This window comes from Diprion similis, chromosome 10 (genome assembly GCF_021155765.1).
Source record: "Diprion similis isolate iyDipSimi1 chromosome 10, iyDipSimi1.1, whole genome shotgun sequence".
NCBI classification, from domain to species: Eukaryota; Metazoa; Arthropoda; class Insecta; order Hymenoptera; family Diprionidae; genus Diprion; species Diprion similis.
This window is the reverse complement of record NC_060114.1, coordinates 18,116,042-18,135,659: the sequence shown is the minus strand read 5'-3', so window position 1 is coordinate 18,135,659 and position 19,618 is coordinate 18,116,042. Positions and strand designations below refer to the sequence as shown.

General features: G+C 33.1%; 2 protein-coding genes across 3 annotated transcripts in view; one reads left to right on the top strand and one right to left on the bottom strand.

Moving 5' to 3' along the window:
- Positions 1-4,670: 4,670 nt before the first annotated feature.
- LOC124411784 (DAZ-associated protein 2-like) lies at positions 4,671-19,575 on the bottom strand. Of its 2 annotated transcripts, XM_046891202.1 has the most exons (5): positions 19,377-19,574; positions 7,637-7,705; positions 6,295-6,398; positions 6,047-6,211; positions 4,671-5,174 (listed from the first exon to the last, which is right to left on the bottom strand). In XM_046891202.1, the coding sequence occupies exons 1-5, from the start codon at positions 19,390-19,392 to the stop codon at positions 4,995-4,997; spliced, it is 534 nt and encodes a 177-aa protein (XP_046747158.1). In that variant the 5' UTR covers positions 19,393-19,574; the 3' UTR covers positions 4,671-4,994. The 2 variants fall into 2 exon arrangements, with proteins under 2 accessions (XP_046747158.1, XP_046747159.1); XM_046891203.1 differs by lacking the exon at positions 7,637-7,705 and having other exon boundaries at positions 19,377-19,575.
- Positions 15,295-19,618, top strand: part of LOC124411771 (syntaxin-binding protein 5) — a 47,840-nt gene continuing 43,516 nt past the window's right edge. Inside the window, exon 1 of the mRNA XM_046891170.1 lies at positions 15,295-15,311. The gene's annotated coding sequence lies outside the window, so the exon portion shown is untranslated. The remainder of the gene's footprint in view (positions 15,312-19,618) is intronic.

Genomic DNA, 19,618 nt, shown 5'->3' with positions numbered 1-19,618 from the left:
ATTCACACTGAAATTTTTGCGATTGAAAAAAAAGAAAAAAATTAACTGTATCTATATATTTCTTTGAACATCCTTCAGCGTTGATTAATTAATCGGTATATAATTCAACCTGAGCTTACAATCAGTTTAAAAAGAGAGATACAATACATTTATATGCGGAAAAAAAAGTTGACTGAAAAAGTATCGACCAAAATTGAAAAAGCGTTCTTTGTCATGGACCCACTTTTTTCACTATCGTTTTACGATTACGAACAATAATTCCGTATTCACAAGTGCTATACGTATCTCTATAGACTCGGATCGATCTCTGAATCTTTAAAGTTTTTCTATTTTGTTTTCTTTTTTTCACCTAAAACGTAACCTTTTCAAATACGGATTGTAATACCGCTATTGCTATATGTAGAAATTTCTCAACTTTCGCGAGCTTATTATTGCAAGGTTCGTCTACAGATTTTAAGCATTTCAAATCCTTTTAACTAATTTTTATTATTTCATTATTATTTTTATTTTATTTCATTTTTTTCACTTTCTATAAAACAAAATTATAGTAGTAACAATAATAATAGTAATATTAATAATAATCATAATAGATGGACAACGTCATGTGAAAATTGTGTTAACTCAACGGATATTTAAAAAAAAAAAAAAAAATTATTTCTCCTGAAATTGAGGTTCGTTTGAACTTTGTTGTAAATAAAAATAAATATCTTTATACTAACGTGTATAACATATTATGTTGAGAATGATGAAATAGTTTCGAAAAGTAATTTACTTTTTATTTCGGTACATAGGTACATTTTTTTAGCACGACTATGCGGCAGTCGTCGTCTCGCGTTAATATATTAATATATATTAACGTATGAATCTATTTTTAAATAAATAAACGAGCCAGTCGCTGATTATTGAGTAGTTTACAGAGAAATACCTACATACTTCGAAACAACAAAATAGAGCAGTAGAAAAAAAAAAAAAAAAAAGATAATTATAGGAGCGCAGAATTGTTTCTTATTAATTTGTTCTCGATAATTTTGAAATTCATTCTTTTTCTGTCGAAGGGTGATTTTTTTTTTCCTACCTTCTATCCGACTATGAACAATGAAATTTTTTTTTTTTTTTTTTTTCTTCTTCGTTTCGTTTACTTATTATTGTTATCAACTATTATTTGCGCACCTGTTGAATTTACACTTCCTCACGCTATAAAATATATGTAATTCAAATTGCATATTTTGATCTTCTTCATTTTCTTCTTCGTCATCGTTCAAAATACCATTCGAATTCGATTGCACTAACGAATAATACTTGTGTATAAAGAGATGAGATAGAGAGACAGATTATAATTAACAATTTCGTGTAAAGAAAAAAAAAAAGCATTCATATCTAATAATAATAATACATAATAATAAACCGTAAATAAATTCTTAGTTTTCAACTAACAAATTATCGTCATAATATTTGTATATTGCTATAACTTTGTTTTTTTTTTTTTGTTTTTTTTTTTTTTCTTTTTTCGTCTTTGTTCACCAGTTTTTCCTCAGACTCATTTCATATTATGGCCTCATTCTACGATCATATTACAGTATAATTTATTTACATTATAATATGGTTGGTAGAACAAAAGGTCGATTGTTGCTAACCTGTCTAAGTACTATTTTTTGTTCTTGAATTCAAATTTTTCTGCTGCGTAATTGATTGAAGAAAAGAAAAATTATTATTATTATTATTATTATTTGTTAATTTACAACGCCTGCAAGAGTTATAATTGCTGATTTGAACAAAACGTCGAAGAGATTCGTTGGAGATATAATTATAGATAATTATTATCATAGGTACTTTTTAGAGAGAAATTCATTATTTCCTATCATCAGCCGAAACGCTATGTCAATAGAATCGATAGAAAAGGGATAATCGGACTATCCGTTCCTCCGATGAAAACTTGAGAAGTTTTTTTTTTTTTTTTTTTTTTTCGTTTCACTTTTTTGTGCTTTGCAATTTTTTTCGTCGTTTTTCTCTTCTTTTTCTCTTTTGCTATTTTTAAACCTTTTTGTGAGGACGTTTTTCTCTTTTTTTCATTCCATCGCCTTATTTTTTTCCTAATCTCCTCATCGCGTTATCGATTAAGATTGTTGAGAGGTACGTCTCGAAGTACGTAAACAGCAACTTGTTCAAATTATAACTTTTTCTTGTACGGATAAAATCCATTTGTCAACTTCTTTGTAAATTTATGAAAAGAAACAAGGAAAACCTATAACGGTAAAAAATTGTTCAACATATGGTATCTTGAAATGCATGGAAATATGTATAATCGATTGAATTTTTTCCTTTCCTATATACGAACGCTACGAATCGATCGAAGATCAATACACAGCGCAGGGCAATTAGAAAAAGTTCTATAAAACAATATCGCCACACCGTTTCTCCTTGCTGATAACTATTCTCTAAATTTCTATCAATAAATTATACGTTATTTCTAACATTATTATTGATATTATTATTATTATTATTATTATTATTAATTAATGATAAATTGTCGTGATTTCAATTTGTATTCACTCTCTCTCTCTCTCAATGTCTCATTTACTCACTCGCTCTCTCATGATTTACGAGAGGAAGATTGATTCTCAATTTTTAATTTTCATAAAATATTAAACATACAATTACAATGTATATCTAAAAAGAATCTATAAAAGAGCCTACTGATAGTCGTTATCTAAAATCTGTTTTCTGTTCTCCATGCATTTAAGATGTTCCATAAGCATTTTACACTTAAATTCACCAAGTCGCGATGTTTTTATTCGATATTTAATTCTATTACTAATTTTTTTTTTTCCCTTCTTCCTCCTCTTTTTTTCCCCCGTTTTCATTATTTCGTATTTTCTTATAAATTTTTTTTTTTTTTTTTTTAATATATTTTTTTTTATTTTTTTTTTTTTTTTTTTTTTTGTTTTTATTCACAAAGAAACGAGCCGCCCGATGAAATAATTTCCGAAAAGCTCGATTTTGCTTATCCCCTTCATTAGCGGTAGTAACAATGACGAAACGTGGCAACAAAAAAATAAATAAACTAAATACGAACAAGTTATCTCATATGATTGGAAAATTATTGTTTGGTAGAAATTACAACGGAGATATCATTAAATTGTTATTACTATCATCATCATCATCATCATCATCATTATTATTATTAATATTAATATTATTTTTGACACTCGAGAAGCCGAAATCGTGAACTAGAAAAAAATGTGCTTAAAATTTTTTGTCTCTCAACAATAATGTCGAAAAAATTTTTTTAATACAATTATGAAATGAGACCGTATACTTTTACAGTTTTTTCACAAGATTGGATATTCACTTTCTTTTTATATACCAAGTTTTTGCACAAGTGGACATTTACTTGTATAAATTGACAATTTTTGAAACGCATCAGTTTTACCAGAGAAATAAAGAGAATAAATAAAATAAAAAAAAAAAAAAAAAAAAAAAAAAACAATGAAACGAAATCAGTATGGAAATTGAAGAAACAACAATACATAACAACTAAAACAGTGAAGAATTACCATCAGGGAAGAACGCGACGGGCAACTTTGAAGAAAAGGCGTGAAGTGTGCAGAAAAAAAAAACCTTGTCCAATACGAGGAGAAAATATTTGAAAACTCGCAAGCTCTATGCTTCGATCTTACATACTAGAGCGATATTATTTCTAAATCTAAAATGCTATCGCTCCAGTTTACAAATGAATGCAAATCTCTGTAGGTGATACACGACGAGCTTCGGACTAGAATTTAATGTGAAATTTTCCACAGCACAGGAGCAAACCGTGTTGAACAGTTATTAAAACATAGTATCTTGTAATAAATGCACAATGCGCATAGCAATCGTCGCCATTTACTCAGAACGAGTTTGACTCGAACGAGTGAGCTAGGCTATTTTTGTTTTTAATTCGTGGGTATGACCGTGTAATTTTAAAGTCTGTGCGCAGGAAAACTCAAAAGAGCATAAAACACCTTGAATCAACTGTCTTTCGTCAAATAAGGATTATTCGTATTAAAATTAATGACAGAACTGTTAGAGGAATGACAAATATAGTGCATGATGATATTGAAAAACATTATTGCAAAGAGATAATTCTTTTTCTCACTTTCTTTCTCTCTCGCAGTGGCAGCAGCAGCAGCAACGACAGCGGTGAAGAGAGCAACAGCGGTAATAGAATTGAAGATCGGAGGAAATGGAAGGTACGAAATAAAATACAATTTGCAACTAGTTCCGTGTGAGAAGATTGTCTTTGCCACGTCGTTTATATTGTTTTAGCTTCTTCCGCCCGGAAAAGAAGAAAAGCAAATTTCAACGTGATCAAAGAAGAAAAGAAAAAGAACAAAACCAAACAAACATGACAAATGCTGTTTGTTGCTTTGAATTCTTCTTTCCGTTCATACGTTTCATTTGTTTTCCTTGTTACCTACGCTTTGTTCGTCTTGTTCTTTTAAATTATCATTATTATTAAACTAATATAATAACGCGTGATCAGGGAGCGTCGTTTAACGACACCCAACAGATATAGTTGTATTCATCAATCGTTAACCATAGTCAGCTATGCAACTCAATTAACACCCGTTAATATATCTTCATTTATTTCATCATCATCATCATCATCATCATCATCATCATCATCATCATCATCATCATCATTTTATATATCAATAAATTGCCTACATGGATCACGCAGCGATAAATATCGATTATTTCATTCGTCGCTCTTCTTATTTTTTGTAATCTCTTCTTCTTTTTTTTTTCTTTTTTTGTCGTCAATACTTTTTTCAATTATTCTTTTTTAAATCTTTTTTTTTGTCATTTTCTTCTTCTATTTTTTCCCCCCTTCTTCTTCTTCCTTCCGTCGCTGTCTCTGTATTATTTCTTCTAAGTCTCGCCTCGCATCTTCGCTAGTCTCCTCCCCCCCCCTTTTTTTTCACCCCTACCCAACCCCCCGGTTTACTCTATGTTTACCAGAATGTATATCCACCTTCTGTTCCACCTCCAAGGAACGAACCTTTCTTTTGCGATAAAGCGACACTGTGACCAGCCATGGCAGCTAGCTGCGCTGCATTCGCTGCTACTCCTGGTGGTGGTGGTGGCAATACTTGTTGCGAGATTCCGTCAAATCTTGCTCCCTCAAATCCGTTCTGTATGAAAAGTATTTTGTACCGTAATTTTGTATTTAAACATTGTCGAGAAATTAATTGAATAATTCTAACATGGAAAATAATAAAACGATCGCTTTTAGCCACAAGAAAATTTTTACGGTAATCATTGTGCTAACGTATTACTTTGGAGGGACTCTATAAATTTTTGTAAACATATAATGTTTGATAACTGGTTAATTTTTTTAAAGTCGTACGAAAAATATTAGGAGAAATACTGTAGCTGTTATGAAGGTTACTTGGCCAAAGGTAGATACTTTTCATTACCAATTCAATTTTATCATTTGTTCATCGTAATAATTATCGGTACAATGTTGTGGAATTTAATATTCAACAGTTCCAACATTTTGGGAAAAATTTTTTTTAAATCAATTTGTAGAGAATAGTTTTGTCAGTAAAATGAGCCATTTTAGAATGAAATTGAAGAAAAAATTTACCAGATTTCCGACAATTTTTAATTGATCCGAAACGAACCATGAATTCTTTAGATATTCTTTTAAAATTCCAGTAATTTCTATTTTCATATTTTTAAAGCGATCTGCGTAGTTTACGTAAAAAGTGATTTAAAAAATACATAACATATGACTATAACGTAATACATTAATTAAAAACTATCGATTTTTGGCCAACGAACCTCTTTAACAAGAGTCTTTGCACTCTCATTTACGTACGATTCATCACAATATAACGCATTCAATGTGTTTAAAATTTCCATACGACATTTTCCAAGCTGATACATGACTTATAAAAACTCATCAAAAGCTGTGTCTCCAGAATATTGAAAGTGTTTACAAAGTGAAAAAAATTGAGCTGAGCTTTACGATCTCCGTGAAGGCATCCCAGAAATTACTCACAGGAACCATGATCGTTGGCCTAACAGGCGCAGGTTGCATCGCAGCTGCTGGATAATAGGCGGCGGCTGTAGCCAGCGGAGGATAGTACTGAAGTGGTCCATAAGCTGCTGGATATCCGGCTAGATAGCCGCCAGGATAGCCTTGACCATACATCGGCTGGTACATCTGGAAACGAGCAAAACTGTAACGTCGAACAAATCATGGAGCAAAACTGACGATCCAAGTTAAATTTCAGAGAAAAATCTCACCATGGGATGAGTGAGGGTTTGATCGTACGTCGGCGGCGGCGGACCCTGGGTAGCGTAGAGCTGTGGCTGGTTGGGGAAGACCCCGTACGGCGAGGCTCCTGCAACTATTTGGAAAGTCATGGTCAATCCTGAGGATCGTTTCATTTGGTCATTGGGCCCAACGGAGAATGAGAAAAAGGAATTAAAATACTGCTAGCGTTGCAAAAGTTGATTTTTTCAACATCTGCTCGGAAAGTTCGATTTTTGATGCCCATGAAGCGTCCGTTACGACAGAACGAAGTTCGCGCTGTGCACGACTGAAGTGCTCGGTTTTCCACACTAGGGCTGTCTTTTGCGCATGCGCGCTTTCGGGTAATTAAATTTGACGCACTTTGAGCCTCATTGAGCGTAAGTTACCTAACTTAACCCGAATTTTACGCGCTGTCAGTGATACCGTCGTTGCTTCTCGGATCAAACTTCCTCTCGCAGGTGTTGGAAAAAATATCGTTTATATAACGCGAGTATGTTTCACGCGGTTTTTCTTAGGTCTTTTCGGTACACAAAGTACCCGTTTCTACGCCGGTCGAGTGAGTCTGCGAATTGCGCATGCGCGGAGTACTGAAAGGACCGCTTTTGACTCTTACGAGTCAAAGTTGGTCATTTCTGTACGGCTCTCAGGCGCTGACGCGACAAACACAGCGAACTGATCTCACATTTCGCGACCCTAACCTCAATTTGGTGCTGCGCGAAAAACCGCGTAACATACTCTTGTTATATAAAGTATCGCGTATAACATGGTGGCAACGGTCTTTGCCTCCTTGTTACACAATGTACTATTATTACACGTGCGGATGGGCGGTGTCTGAAGTGTGTGTGTGTGAAGAGCTTACACTGCAAACTTCACACTCAATAGAAACCGCCAACTTTCTGCACTTGGAACTAGCTCTGTGCGATTAATCGGTTAATCGGCAGTTTCGTTTAATCGATGAATTGTGTTTTTCGAATCATCTTTTTTCCAATTAATCGATAAATTGACGATTTGGATTAATCATTTTTCCGATTAATCGACACTTTCGATCCATATACCGGTTGACGCCTGGTCTACGCATAGCTTGTAAACCAGGCGTGACCTACAGAATTATTATAAGGCAACTTCGATCAATCGAAACCGTGGATTAGGATTAATCGAAAAACGATTGATCGATTATTCGCACATATATACAGATTAATTGAAAAACCGATTAACCGAAAACGTTGATTAATCGGAAAAACGCGATTGATCGATTAATCGCACAGCACTAATTGTACCACGATTAAATGTACTACATTGGTGTTTACGATCGGTGAAAAACTGATGTCTTACCGCCATATGTAGCAGGCTGAGCTGGCGCTGGCACGAAGCCGGTTGGTGGATGAGGTGCGACGGGGTAAGCTGAAACACAAGTCAAATCCAACTCTAGTCATAGCTTCTTGTAACGATGTAAAGATATTTTTTTGCGTCATGTGTTTCGCATTTCGCATTTTGTTTTTTTTTCTTTTTTTTTCTTTCTCTCTCTCTCTCTCTCGAGTACAGACAAAAGTCGGTGACACTCGATCAAAGAAAGACAAAACAGAAAAGAAAAACAAAAAAAAAAAAAAAAGAAGAAGTTGTACAAACTCAGATATCTAGCGTGTTGCGGATGATTCGTGCTTCGGGTGAAATTCGGAGTTGGAATCACGATACTTTCGATATCGTTTTAAACAGAATGACAAAAACGGGTTTAGGTAAAATAGGATCAACCGATCGATCCACCTCCGATTCCACCTTAACTCGAGCCATGTGTATATATTATTGATCGGTGACTTGAGTCTTTTTTTTTTTTTTTGTTTTTTTTCACTCTCTCGTTTTTCTCACTTCGTACTTTCGAATCCTTGTTATTTTCCTGTTCGTCGATGACTCCAATTATCGGATACACATAAACATATACGTATACGTATACGTATACAGTATACACATATATTGTATATGTAATTTCTACCATGCACACCTTAGAATATTAATGAGTATACATATATACATATTCATATATCTATATCCATATCTATATATATGTATATGTATATATGTATGCGTGTGTGTGATATCCGATTAATTGTTAATCGACCATGCGCATGATTATTATTATTGAATAGCAGGGATTGATTTTAAATTTCATGGTAAATGAAAAAAGAAAAAGAGAGTAGAAAACATCCCAAGTCACCGTTCAATCCCAATATACCTTATAGTTTAATAAAGTATGTAATATCTTACACGTAACATACACTGGTATATATATATATATATTAAATTACTAAACTGAAGCTCAAATGAGTTAGTGACTATATAATAAATGAAACTGATGAACAATGAGAAATGATAATAATCGAAGTAATAAATAAGATAAAAGAAGAAGAAGAAGAAGAAGAAGAAGAAGAAAAAGTCTAGGGCAGAAAACAAAGTGGGAAAATAATTGAGATCATTTATTATTATGACAACGGAAAGAACGAAGACAAAAACAAAAAAAAAAAAAAACAAAAAAAAAGGAAACTTAAAGAAAAATAACAAAAAGAAAACCACGCCCCGCATCCGTCCTTCTATTTCCTTACTCTGCGAGTGACGGAGACATTTTTCTAGGTATTTACTCGTTTTCATTTCAACCTCAATTAATAACCGTTATATACATGTATATATGTATATATATATATATATATATATATATATATATATATATATATATATACACACATGTAATCAGAGTAACAAATTGATTGACGGAAATGGTGCTTCGAATTACGTATGCGCAGAATTAAAACCATCTTACATCTGGAGAGGGAAATTGAGTAGAAGAATGAGAATAAAGTAACATGTTTTTCTTATTGTTAATATAATATTTATTATTGTTTCATATTATTTGTCGTTTTTTTTTCTATCCATTTTGATAAAGTTCAAGTAAATTGAGGAGCAGGATAATCTCCCCGTCCGAGGTAAGATGGTTTTGATAATTTTCAACGACCTACCTTCACCAATTATACTATAATAATATATTGTGATAATAATAATATATAATAAAAACTGATCTCAAAAGCAATTATATATTTTTTAGCGTTACACAATCAAAGTATATTAAGCTAAATACATTCTTTCTAAATAAAAATGAAAAAAGGAAGAATAATAAAAATGAATGTGAGTTCAAAGTAAGAATAATCTGTAACTCGGTAATGAAGCAGTTAGGTTCTCTCTTTTTTTTTATAAACTATATTATAAAGATAATAATAAACGTGTATGACAGTTCAATCGGGAACAAAGAGAAGGCAAAAAAAGAAAAGAAAAGAAAAGAAAAGAAAAACGAGTGAAAAATGAAAAATCAAGCCATATAATTGTTTTTTAACCCATTAACGCCCAATAGTTTTTTACATCTGAGAGGACATGTTTTGTTTTATTATATCAACATATTAATCTGTTGTTGTTGTTATTTTTTTTTTTCTTTCTTTCTTTAACTCGACGCGAAACCAGTGACATTTGAATTATAAAAAATTGAATTTTTCACACATCTATTTACGTGGTACGTTTTTTCTTTGATATTATAATCGATAGTCGGTGTGAAATTTTTTTTTTTTTTTTTTTTTGCTTTTGTATAATATATAATAATAGGCATTAATAGGTCAATTATTTGAACATTCTTAAATTCAGTATACAATATATTAACTGAATATATATATAGTTATATACGTTCGAGCTGTGAGTAGTGTGTAAATATACAATAAAGTACAGTGGTACAATGAATAATAATAATATATTAAATTTCCACACATTCACAAGATTCAGCAAACAACAAATCTCTGCAAATATATAGATATATATATATATATATATATATATATATATATATATATATATATTAAATAAATTCCAAACATCATTAAACATACGGTTAATTTATTTTTACTAGTTTTTCTTTTCTTTTTTGGTTTCTTTGGCCTTGGTTATTTTATTTTTCATTTTTTCTGTCTCTTCCAAAATCGATATAACCTGGCGATTATAATTCACCGTATAATAAATTGTGTGTACATTTAATGATAATTGGGAGATGTGCAGTATTCAATCTAATTTTCTTACAACACACGTTCCTAACTATATATTTTTACTGACTCTGTTTACAACATTATCATTGTCAGATATATTATGCGTATATTGTTATTATTACTTTTTTTTTTTTTCTTTCTTTCCTCTTTCATAATCGTAACAATCGTACGAATCAAGAAACTCTAGACCAATGCAAAACACCCAAATTCTCTGTTTGATTCTTTCCTTCTTTTTTTTTTGTTTTTTTTTGTTTTGTTTTTGTTTTTCTTTTCGCTTTTCTTCACTTCACCGTGGCCGTAGCAAACGCGGCAAAGCAACGTCGCAGGTGCTACGGATCGGCAGAGAAGTGTTAGATATTAAAGATCATCACCATCGTCATCATCATTATCATCATCAACATGATCATCATCATCATTATCATCATCATCACCATCATCACCATCATCATCATCATCATCATCATCATTATCATCATCAGCATTTTCTAACATATAGACGTCAGCCCACACCAAATTTTCCATAACCGTATGCGCAAACTTAGTAAAAGGTTTCGAGTATCGATAATCGTCGAGTTTTCTAAACTTGAATGACCGATAAGATTAAGTATAATTGAAAAAAGAAAATCATTCAAGTTGCATGATCTTAAGTAATTCCTCAAATCCTTTTACCGCGAGCAAGGCGTTTCAATCAAATCGTAAATGTGTTTTTTACTCGGCATATAGCTACGATGCCAACGATATATATATATATCGCACAACACGTCGTATCCTCAACTTATAACCGAAAATCTGGAAGTATGAAACTTATCGGATCGAGTGACCGACTGCGCATGCGCAAGATCATCGAACTCTATTGGTCGGTGGATCGTAGCGCTGCAGTATTGTCGTTCGCAAGGCAGGTGTGCCAACTTGACTCGAAACGGGATGTAAAATATCAAACTCTTCCGCATCAAGTGGCGAACTGAAAGTACGTTGTTACGATAACTCATAGCCATCGGTCAGTTGACAATAAAGGTTCGCCAAGCATTCTTGATTCGCTACACGTCAATCGTTGAGATCTTGTGTAAGTAAAAAAAAAATCACCATCACCTACTTGACCTCCATAAGGTGAATTTTACAGCTGAAGCTTGAGGTGGCCAGCCTGCATGAAAATCTGACAAAACTCGCGCATGCGCAGTCGGACGTTCAATCTGTTGATTGTCACCGGTTTCTATTGATGTTAAAAAAAAAAAAAATTAATTTCCGATTTTGAATTCTACGGGGCAAACGAATCGTTGCGGTATTTTCAAGTTCGCATCGTAGCTGTACACTCGTCTCTCGTTATAAGGCCGGTCGCGGAGATTGTCGGGAGATTTTTTATCGATAAACGGTATAACCGCAAAATTTTCGAGTTCAACGCGTCTAGGAGAAATGGCCTTATAAATCGCAAGACGATTGCACGTTATGTATAATAAAAAAGAAAACAAGATATGATGAAGAAAAAATTTGAAAAAAAAACACAAATCCAAATTTCAACCCAAAAAAAAAAAAAAAAAAAACGTATGTATATATTATTTTTACAAAAAAGCTAAGTGGTAGTTCACTCGAATGTACATTTTTTCTATATGATGTATGTAATTAACGTTTATAAAACAATGATGCTTCGTGCGTGAAAGTTGAAGAAAAATATAAAAAAGAAAAAATAACGAACCTCCGTTATGTTTCGGGGCGGTGAAAAATTTGACAAAAGTTTTAACTTGTTTGTACAAAAATTGACAACTTTTTTTTTTTTTTTTTTTTTTTGTTTCAATTCGTCTCCCGTTTTTTACGTTTTTCTTATACTTTTCTTTACTTTCGCTTCGAGCCCCACGAGACATCATTATTTTTATTAAGCTCACTATTAACTGCAGAGAATATACATATAGGTATAATAAACGTTATGGGTGCATCTTTTGTTTTCGCCTATAGGAGAAAACAAAGAGACATGCAGCAACGTGCGATGTACATTTGATATAATATAGCATTAGAAAAAAACCTTCGTCTGCACCTTTCACGTAGAATATGATTTATCATTTTTCTTACTGCATGTGGTGAGTAGGCAGTATATTATCCGTGACGGTGAAAGATTTGAAAATAATATAAAAAAATTTTTCGTTCGATGGACTCGATTGGGTATATAAACGAGATAAATGAAATATCGTTGAAAAGGTGACGACGAAGGGATTAATTCCTATTATATATAATAGATAGTATAATAAATATATCATTCCGCAAGACAAATGAAAATTTCTTAAAAAGACCATGCATCAAAAACAATTCAGCAAACAGCAAACAGCACCGTTCCTTTTCTTCTTTTTTTTTTCTCACCAATTATTGTAAAATTTTGTAAAAACTTGAAGGGAATTTTCGTCACGTTTTTTGTTTCCGTTTATTTCTTCGACCGCGCGTGAAATTGATCGGAAGAAGACTCAAGGACTCGAATGAATATTTTGGTTACATATGTTGGATGTGAAAAAATGAGAAAAAGAACAAGCGTAATAAATATTTTTTTCTTTCAAATCTTCAACGGGATGCTCGACGTTTTTGAAAACGTGATAAAATACTTCTATAATCAGCATGCGTCGATTAACCATGCGCACACATGCCTCGTCGACTTCGACGGATTCATTTAAAAATTAAATGGTATAATTCGAATTTTTGCATATACCGTGTCATTCGTGAGGAAAGTGTCGTCCGAATTTCATTGGCCGACGGTTATCGCCTGATTGAGCAGCGGACGCGATACAAATCGCGAATCTCAGAAAAAGTCCCTAGGAGCCCATGGTGAACCGTTAACGGTGGGTTCTTAGGGACATTTTCTGACAATCGCGATTGGTATTTCGTCGGCTGCTCGATCAGGCGATAACTGTCGGCCAATAAAATTCGAACGACTTGACGCACGCGCATAAGGTGCGGTACTCTCCTCGTGGACACACGGTATATGGTATGGATATGTATAACGAGAGACCGAAGTTTAAAATAAGGTGTGTGAGCGCAGAGATAATCATTTTATACATGTAGTAATATTAATTAGCATAGTAACTATACATATCATGCAGCGTATAGGAACTAAATAATAGAGTTTTCATATACAATAATAATCTAAAAGACAAAAAAAAAAAAAAAAAAAAAAAAAAGGGAAATCGAATAACGTACCGAAAATACTGTAATGCATTATAGAGACATAATTGATTTAGAAACGTCGTTAGCTGCAGTAAGAATATTCGCAATACGCGACATATTCGAGACCGTTATCGATATTTTTTATTATTGTTTTCCGTTTACTTTTTGATTTTCAATGACATTCGATCACCGTTCGTTTTTTATACGTGCATATAAGTACATACATACATATATACTTGGTTATATACGTATATATATGCATAATATGCACGTACATGTATCTTTCGACTATTATTATTATACAATGACCAAAAGCTATAAGAAAAACTAGAACAATTTTTTTTTCTCGTAACTACGGTTCGCGTGTAACCAATTATACCTATAATGTTTATAATAAACAATCTCGAAAGAACGAAATTCTATTTATTGCAATTAATATACATACATATATATGTATACAAATGTATATGTATATATGTATATATATGCTAGTTATATTTGTACCATGCAATATTGACTACAAGTTTCTTTTCTTTTAATACATCCTCGAATTCTTCAAAAATACTATAAATAGTTGGAAACCTTTTTTTCTTTCTCTGTATACAATATTATAAGGTTTCGAATTTGTTATTATATAAAAACTTGTAATCAAATATAAAAGCGTCATGCACTATAGTGTTAAAAGTGAGCTACTCGATGGAGAAAAGAAACGTTATTAAAATCGAGCTTTTACATTATATATTCGTCCCTCCTTCCGGCGTAATCTTGTGTCCCGGTAAAATTTTTTCGGATCATTTTTACCGCAGATATAAATTCAAACCGCTGCAATATTGTCTAAATATTTATAAGCAAAATTAATATTCTCTTCAGCAAAGCAGCATATATATATATATTGTAAGTTTCGTTTCGCCGGGTCACGGAGATATAGCCTTCAAAAAAATAAATAAGTGGAAAAAAAAAATTAATAAAAAAAAAAAAAAAAAAAAAAAATTTATCCTTTTCTAAGCAAACAACCAATACCACAATCTCAGTACAACTTTTTAGCGATACGTCGAATTCGATAAAAAAAATATCTGCAGCCATGCATCATCATCATCATTATCATCGTTATAGCTCCAGTTTACAGGTAATATCAATTTCGGCGTATCGATAATACATAGTAAGTGCTTTTTTTTTTTTTTTTTCTTTCTTTTCCTTTATCGGCCACAATCACATGACAATTGAAACTCGTCGAGAAATTTTTTTTTTTTCTCTCTCTCTCTCTCGCTCCTTTTTTTTTTACTCGTTGACCAGCAATAGAGTATTGAGAAAAAAATGATCGGTTTATACATTCTTTGCGTACTAGAATAAATTGCTTGGCATTTCGACTGTAAATTAATCAGCCGTGAAAAAAAAGAATCACTTACTTTTTGTATTATATAAATATATACTTGCGTTTACATGTATATATATATAATGTATGTATGTATATATGTATATAATGTATATATATATATATATATACATACACGGTAATGTAAAGATATACATTCTGGTACGTATTTAATAATAATAATAATAATATAATAATAATAATAGTAATAATAATAACAACAACGCGCATACGCAAGGAATCAATGTCTAATTTATACACGCATGTAAAAATGCTTGTGCATTCTTGTCCCTTTTTTTTTTTTTTTTCATTTTTGTGATTTGATTTTGGCCAGAAATTATCATACCCTTTCAACTCTCTGCGTAAGCGCGAGTTATATATTATAAGTGTGGGCGTGCGTATGTATGCATACACATATATATATGTATGTATATGTATCTATACATAGGAATGTATACATATATGCTAGAGCGCACTAAAAATATGCATCGTTTGTGAAATTATATTTATAATTTTTTATACTGAAACAAAATCAATGGGAATAAAAAAAAAAAAAACACATTTAAAAAAAAAAAAAATGTAATCCAAACCGTTCAAATTTCTGAACACGATTTATCGCTACCTAATATTACACATTAGGTTTATAGTATAGGTGTGATTTTTTAGTGCGCTCAGACATATATATATGGCCATATATGTATACGTACATGTACGTATATTCCGTCACCCTGACGAATCGACGTTTTGATAGAATAATACCGAATCAATTAATCACATTTTCTTCATTCACAAATTTTAATATAATAAGCAGGAACAATTAAGTTTAAAGACAATATTATATTTTGTCTATTATATGTAATTGAAAATTTATACATATTGAATGGAAATTTATTTATCGAGTTGTGTTAACGCCATGCTTATTAAAAAAACTATCGTCAGATTTTTATTTTTCTTCCAACAATTGTCATCGGACAGGGTGCCGATCAATATAATGTATAGTGTATACATGTGAATATAGTATGTAGATTATACATACGTACACGTGTACCTATATTATATATACATATACATACAGATATATGCATAGACACTAATAGGCACATAGACATGTAGTGAGTTAATGTAATATATATATATATATATAATATATAGAGAAGGTTTAGGTAGATACGTGGCTTAGTCTGGACTTGCGTCGCTCGCTCGTTGGCTCCACCTACTGACTTGGATCAATCCGCTGCAAACACATCGACACCCTGCACAACCTTGGCCTCTATATCCTCACACTTTGAGACGATTACCACCAGCACTAACCCGTCTTCTTTTTCTTTTTCATTTTTTCAATTTTTTTTTTTTTTTTTTTTGGTTCTTTTTGTTTTTACATTAATTATATTTTTTCGGTCTCGTTTCTCGTCGTCGAATTCGTTTAACGGTAATCATTTGTGTTACATATACTCTTGTTTTCTTTTCATTTTTTCTTTCGCGTTGTTGTTTGTTTTTTTTTGTTTTTTTTTTTTTTTTTTTTTTTGGTTCGTTCGTTTGTCGTTCGTTTGCTTTGTTTAGGCGCCATTTCGCGCGCTCGAATATCGGATGTGTTGTACGTATAACAAAAAAACGCCTCGGGCCTTCCGTGTATCGCTTTATGGACGCTGATTATCGATATCGCAGTACTCGAATTTGCTACCAATCAGTCGTATATCTATACACGTAATCTCGAGGTAATTTTAGGTACCAAATTGTATGTATTTATCACGAAACTGTAGGCTGATGATTTATGCACGGTGAGACAAGGATGTGTTTCCAAAAATATAAACTGCTCTCGATTCAATGTTATGAGAATAATTATTGCGGTGCAGAATAGTGTGATTCTTTTTTGAAGTTTTCGATGTCGGTTTCGGATGCATAAAAATGTCGATACATATTCTATTTTTTCAAGATCCGTCATAACATCAAGTGACATCAATTATCGTCTAACTGTTAAGTGAAATTATCATCTAACTATCAAGTAGGATAGGATCATTCATACTGTCGAGTGGATTTGGTAGAGACTTTTATTAGTCACTTTCCTTCCGTTGAAGGTTAACGAACTGTAATGTACGAATACAGAACGTCAGAAGGATATGCAAATTGGGTTAATTTTCATTGAATATATTGAAATCGGAACTAATTCGAGTCACACCCTCATTCGACCTTATAGGATGACATAAACGATGATTCAATGGACCTCAATGGCTGTTATTTTTCTTCAACTAGCTAATAAAATTAACCATCTCGTGAAGAGAATCGATTACGATTGCCATCTTTTTTTCTTCACTGCTTATTAAGAAGCTATGTAAGTGTAATGAACTAAGAACTCCGCTCTGTTTGATTTGTGTCTCACTGAAATTTTTCAACAGACGCGTTTTTCGGTTTTTACGAATTGAGTTTCTTTTTTTCAAGTCTGAGCCACACCGCTTTTAAATACCGATTACCGACTGATGGTCATTCTTTACAGTTTTCACAAATTTATGTAGCATCCATCTTTTTTTTCAATTGCATTCTTTAGGAGAAGATGGAAAAGCCGATTTTTACTTTCCTTTTGTTGTACATCTAACGATCACACGATTTGAACGAAAGAATGGATGCAAAAACCGTAAAACAATAGAAAAAAAAGAAAACACTAGGCATACCCCATAGGACCTTTTCCTTAGGGCCAAAAGTATTGCTAGGAGAGACGAACTGAACTCCGTTGAAATATCCGGCGGTAGGTAGGTACCTGAAAATTCATCATAAAAAAGGATCAACCTTAACGTACTCCCGGGAGTTATTTGTCATGACTTTCACCCCGATTTATTTCCTCGCAGATTCGAGCCTTCTAGAATACGGGAAAAATTAAATTTGGTCCTGAAGATGTTTACATATGTCTTGTTGAGAATGTCGTTTGTTTTTTCAAACTGTAAAGAAACCATACCAGACGTATCAATTAAAGATTCGGCAATCGGAATACAAGTACGGAATCTATAATCTAGTTACAATTATTATTCAAAGGCTTTGGAGAGTTAAAACATCGTTTATTCAGTCATTTTTGCGTCTGCAGGTACTTCAGTTGTCCTACAATAATTTTAAATTGCATGAGACACCGACGGGATGAAAAATGCCGAGATATCGACCGATTGCGCAGAATTGTGGGAACGTTTTCTCGCTCGACGTTGCGGTGAAATATTTCATGCGACATCAGCCATACTTTGGAGTATAAGTTATTGCGTAAATATCGTCAAAACCGTTCTAAGGTCGTGCAGCTCATATGTGGAGAACGATTCATCGTCATGATCATTTTTCAGTATTATTTTCAGAAAGGTCAGAGTTAAGGGCGTTCCAAAATCCAAATTTTTTGCCACCAACTATTATCCTATAATAATTCGGAACTCAGGATCTATTACGGATGTAGAGAATGTAATACCTAAGTTACGAATTCTTGAAAAGAGAGAATCACCGTTTGACAAAAACTGACATTTTCCAATGGCCGAACATACGACAATGAAGAATACGTTTCTGCAGACCGGAACTAAACACAACTAGATATATTCGCAAAGAATATCCGACATTCCGATTTTGCATACAGAATACCCGATTCGTTAATGTTTAGTTGTTTTTTTTCTTCAATTATTCTCATGAAAATAGCTTCCAAGTACAAAGACACAAAATGTCTAATTCATATTTCTGTTCCATTTCCTCAGACAAAAGAGCAACGCTTGTTTAACATGTATTTTTAATGATGATTTTGAGCTTGGAACCTAGGCAACATAACACAATATCAGCGTCAAGTTTCTATTCGGACGTTCGGTTCAGGGACATGTTTTAGGAATATTGTGGAATAACGATCGCGTGAAAACGGAGCGAAAGACGTTCCTCCGCGAATCATAACTCATAAAGAGATGCGGGGGATACGTGGGTACATGTAATTTCTATCCAGGTCTCTCCAAGGCCGGTGGCCATTTTGTATATTCCTACACACTAGAATCGCGTCGTCGGTCGGTCGGCCGGAGTATTGATCTACTTGGTGGGATGTGCATTACAAGTTTTTCGACCGAATTTATGCTGCATCCCGATTCGTTCCAGACGCGGTTTTATGGCATGCTCAATCGATACGCGGAAGCCCGATCCGAATACGATTGATATTTACCGAGCGGCACTCGATTGCTGCAGCATTGAGCGGATTTTCCGCACCTAACAATCGCTCATTACTACACCGAGTACATTAATTATCCTTGGAGAGGAATGGACGTGCGTTAGGCTCGCTCGTTTTCAACGATTCTCTTCCGTTTGTCGCGTCTCCTTGTCACCTAATTTTCGTTCTTCATTTTTTTTCTCTTTCTATCCTTTGATCACATCGGTAATATTTCTTATCTATCTCTCTCTCTATTTCTTCTCGTATATTATAATATTGTTGGAAACGTAATAATCGTGAGGTAATTTCATTCGATATTATAGTGATATTTTGCTGGATAATTACCTTTTTTGTCAGTCATTATTGCTCAAACGGTATTTTTGCGCACGGATTATTTATTCAATCTAATAATTATTTTCGTTAAGATCACCAAATATTTCTACTTGTGTTTCGAGTTTAGAATACGAGAATATGGCTGCTTGACACTTGACACTTGAGACACACGCGCTACTCCACCTGACGGACGGACTACGACTTCAACGAACCAACTGCTTCGCACTTGGCCCAAGACGTATAGATTGGCGACT

Excerpts from the sequence above, each read along its gene's own strand:
- LOC124411784 (XM_046891202.1), bottom strand. Across the intron at positions 6,212-6,294 it reads AAACCCTCACTCATCCCATG|ATGTACCAGCCGATGTATGG; the intron begins GTGAGATTTTTC and ends GCTCGTTTCCAG. Across the intron at positions 5,175-6,046 it reads GGCCAACGATCATGGTTCCT|AACGGATTTGAGGGAGCAAG; the intron begins GTGAGTAATTTC and ends CTTTTCATACAG.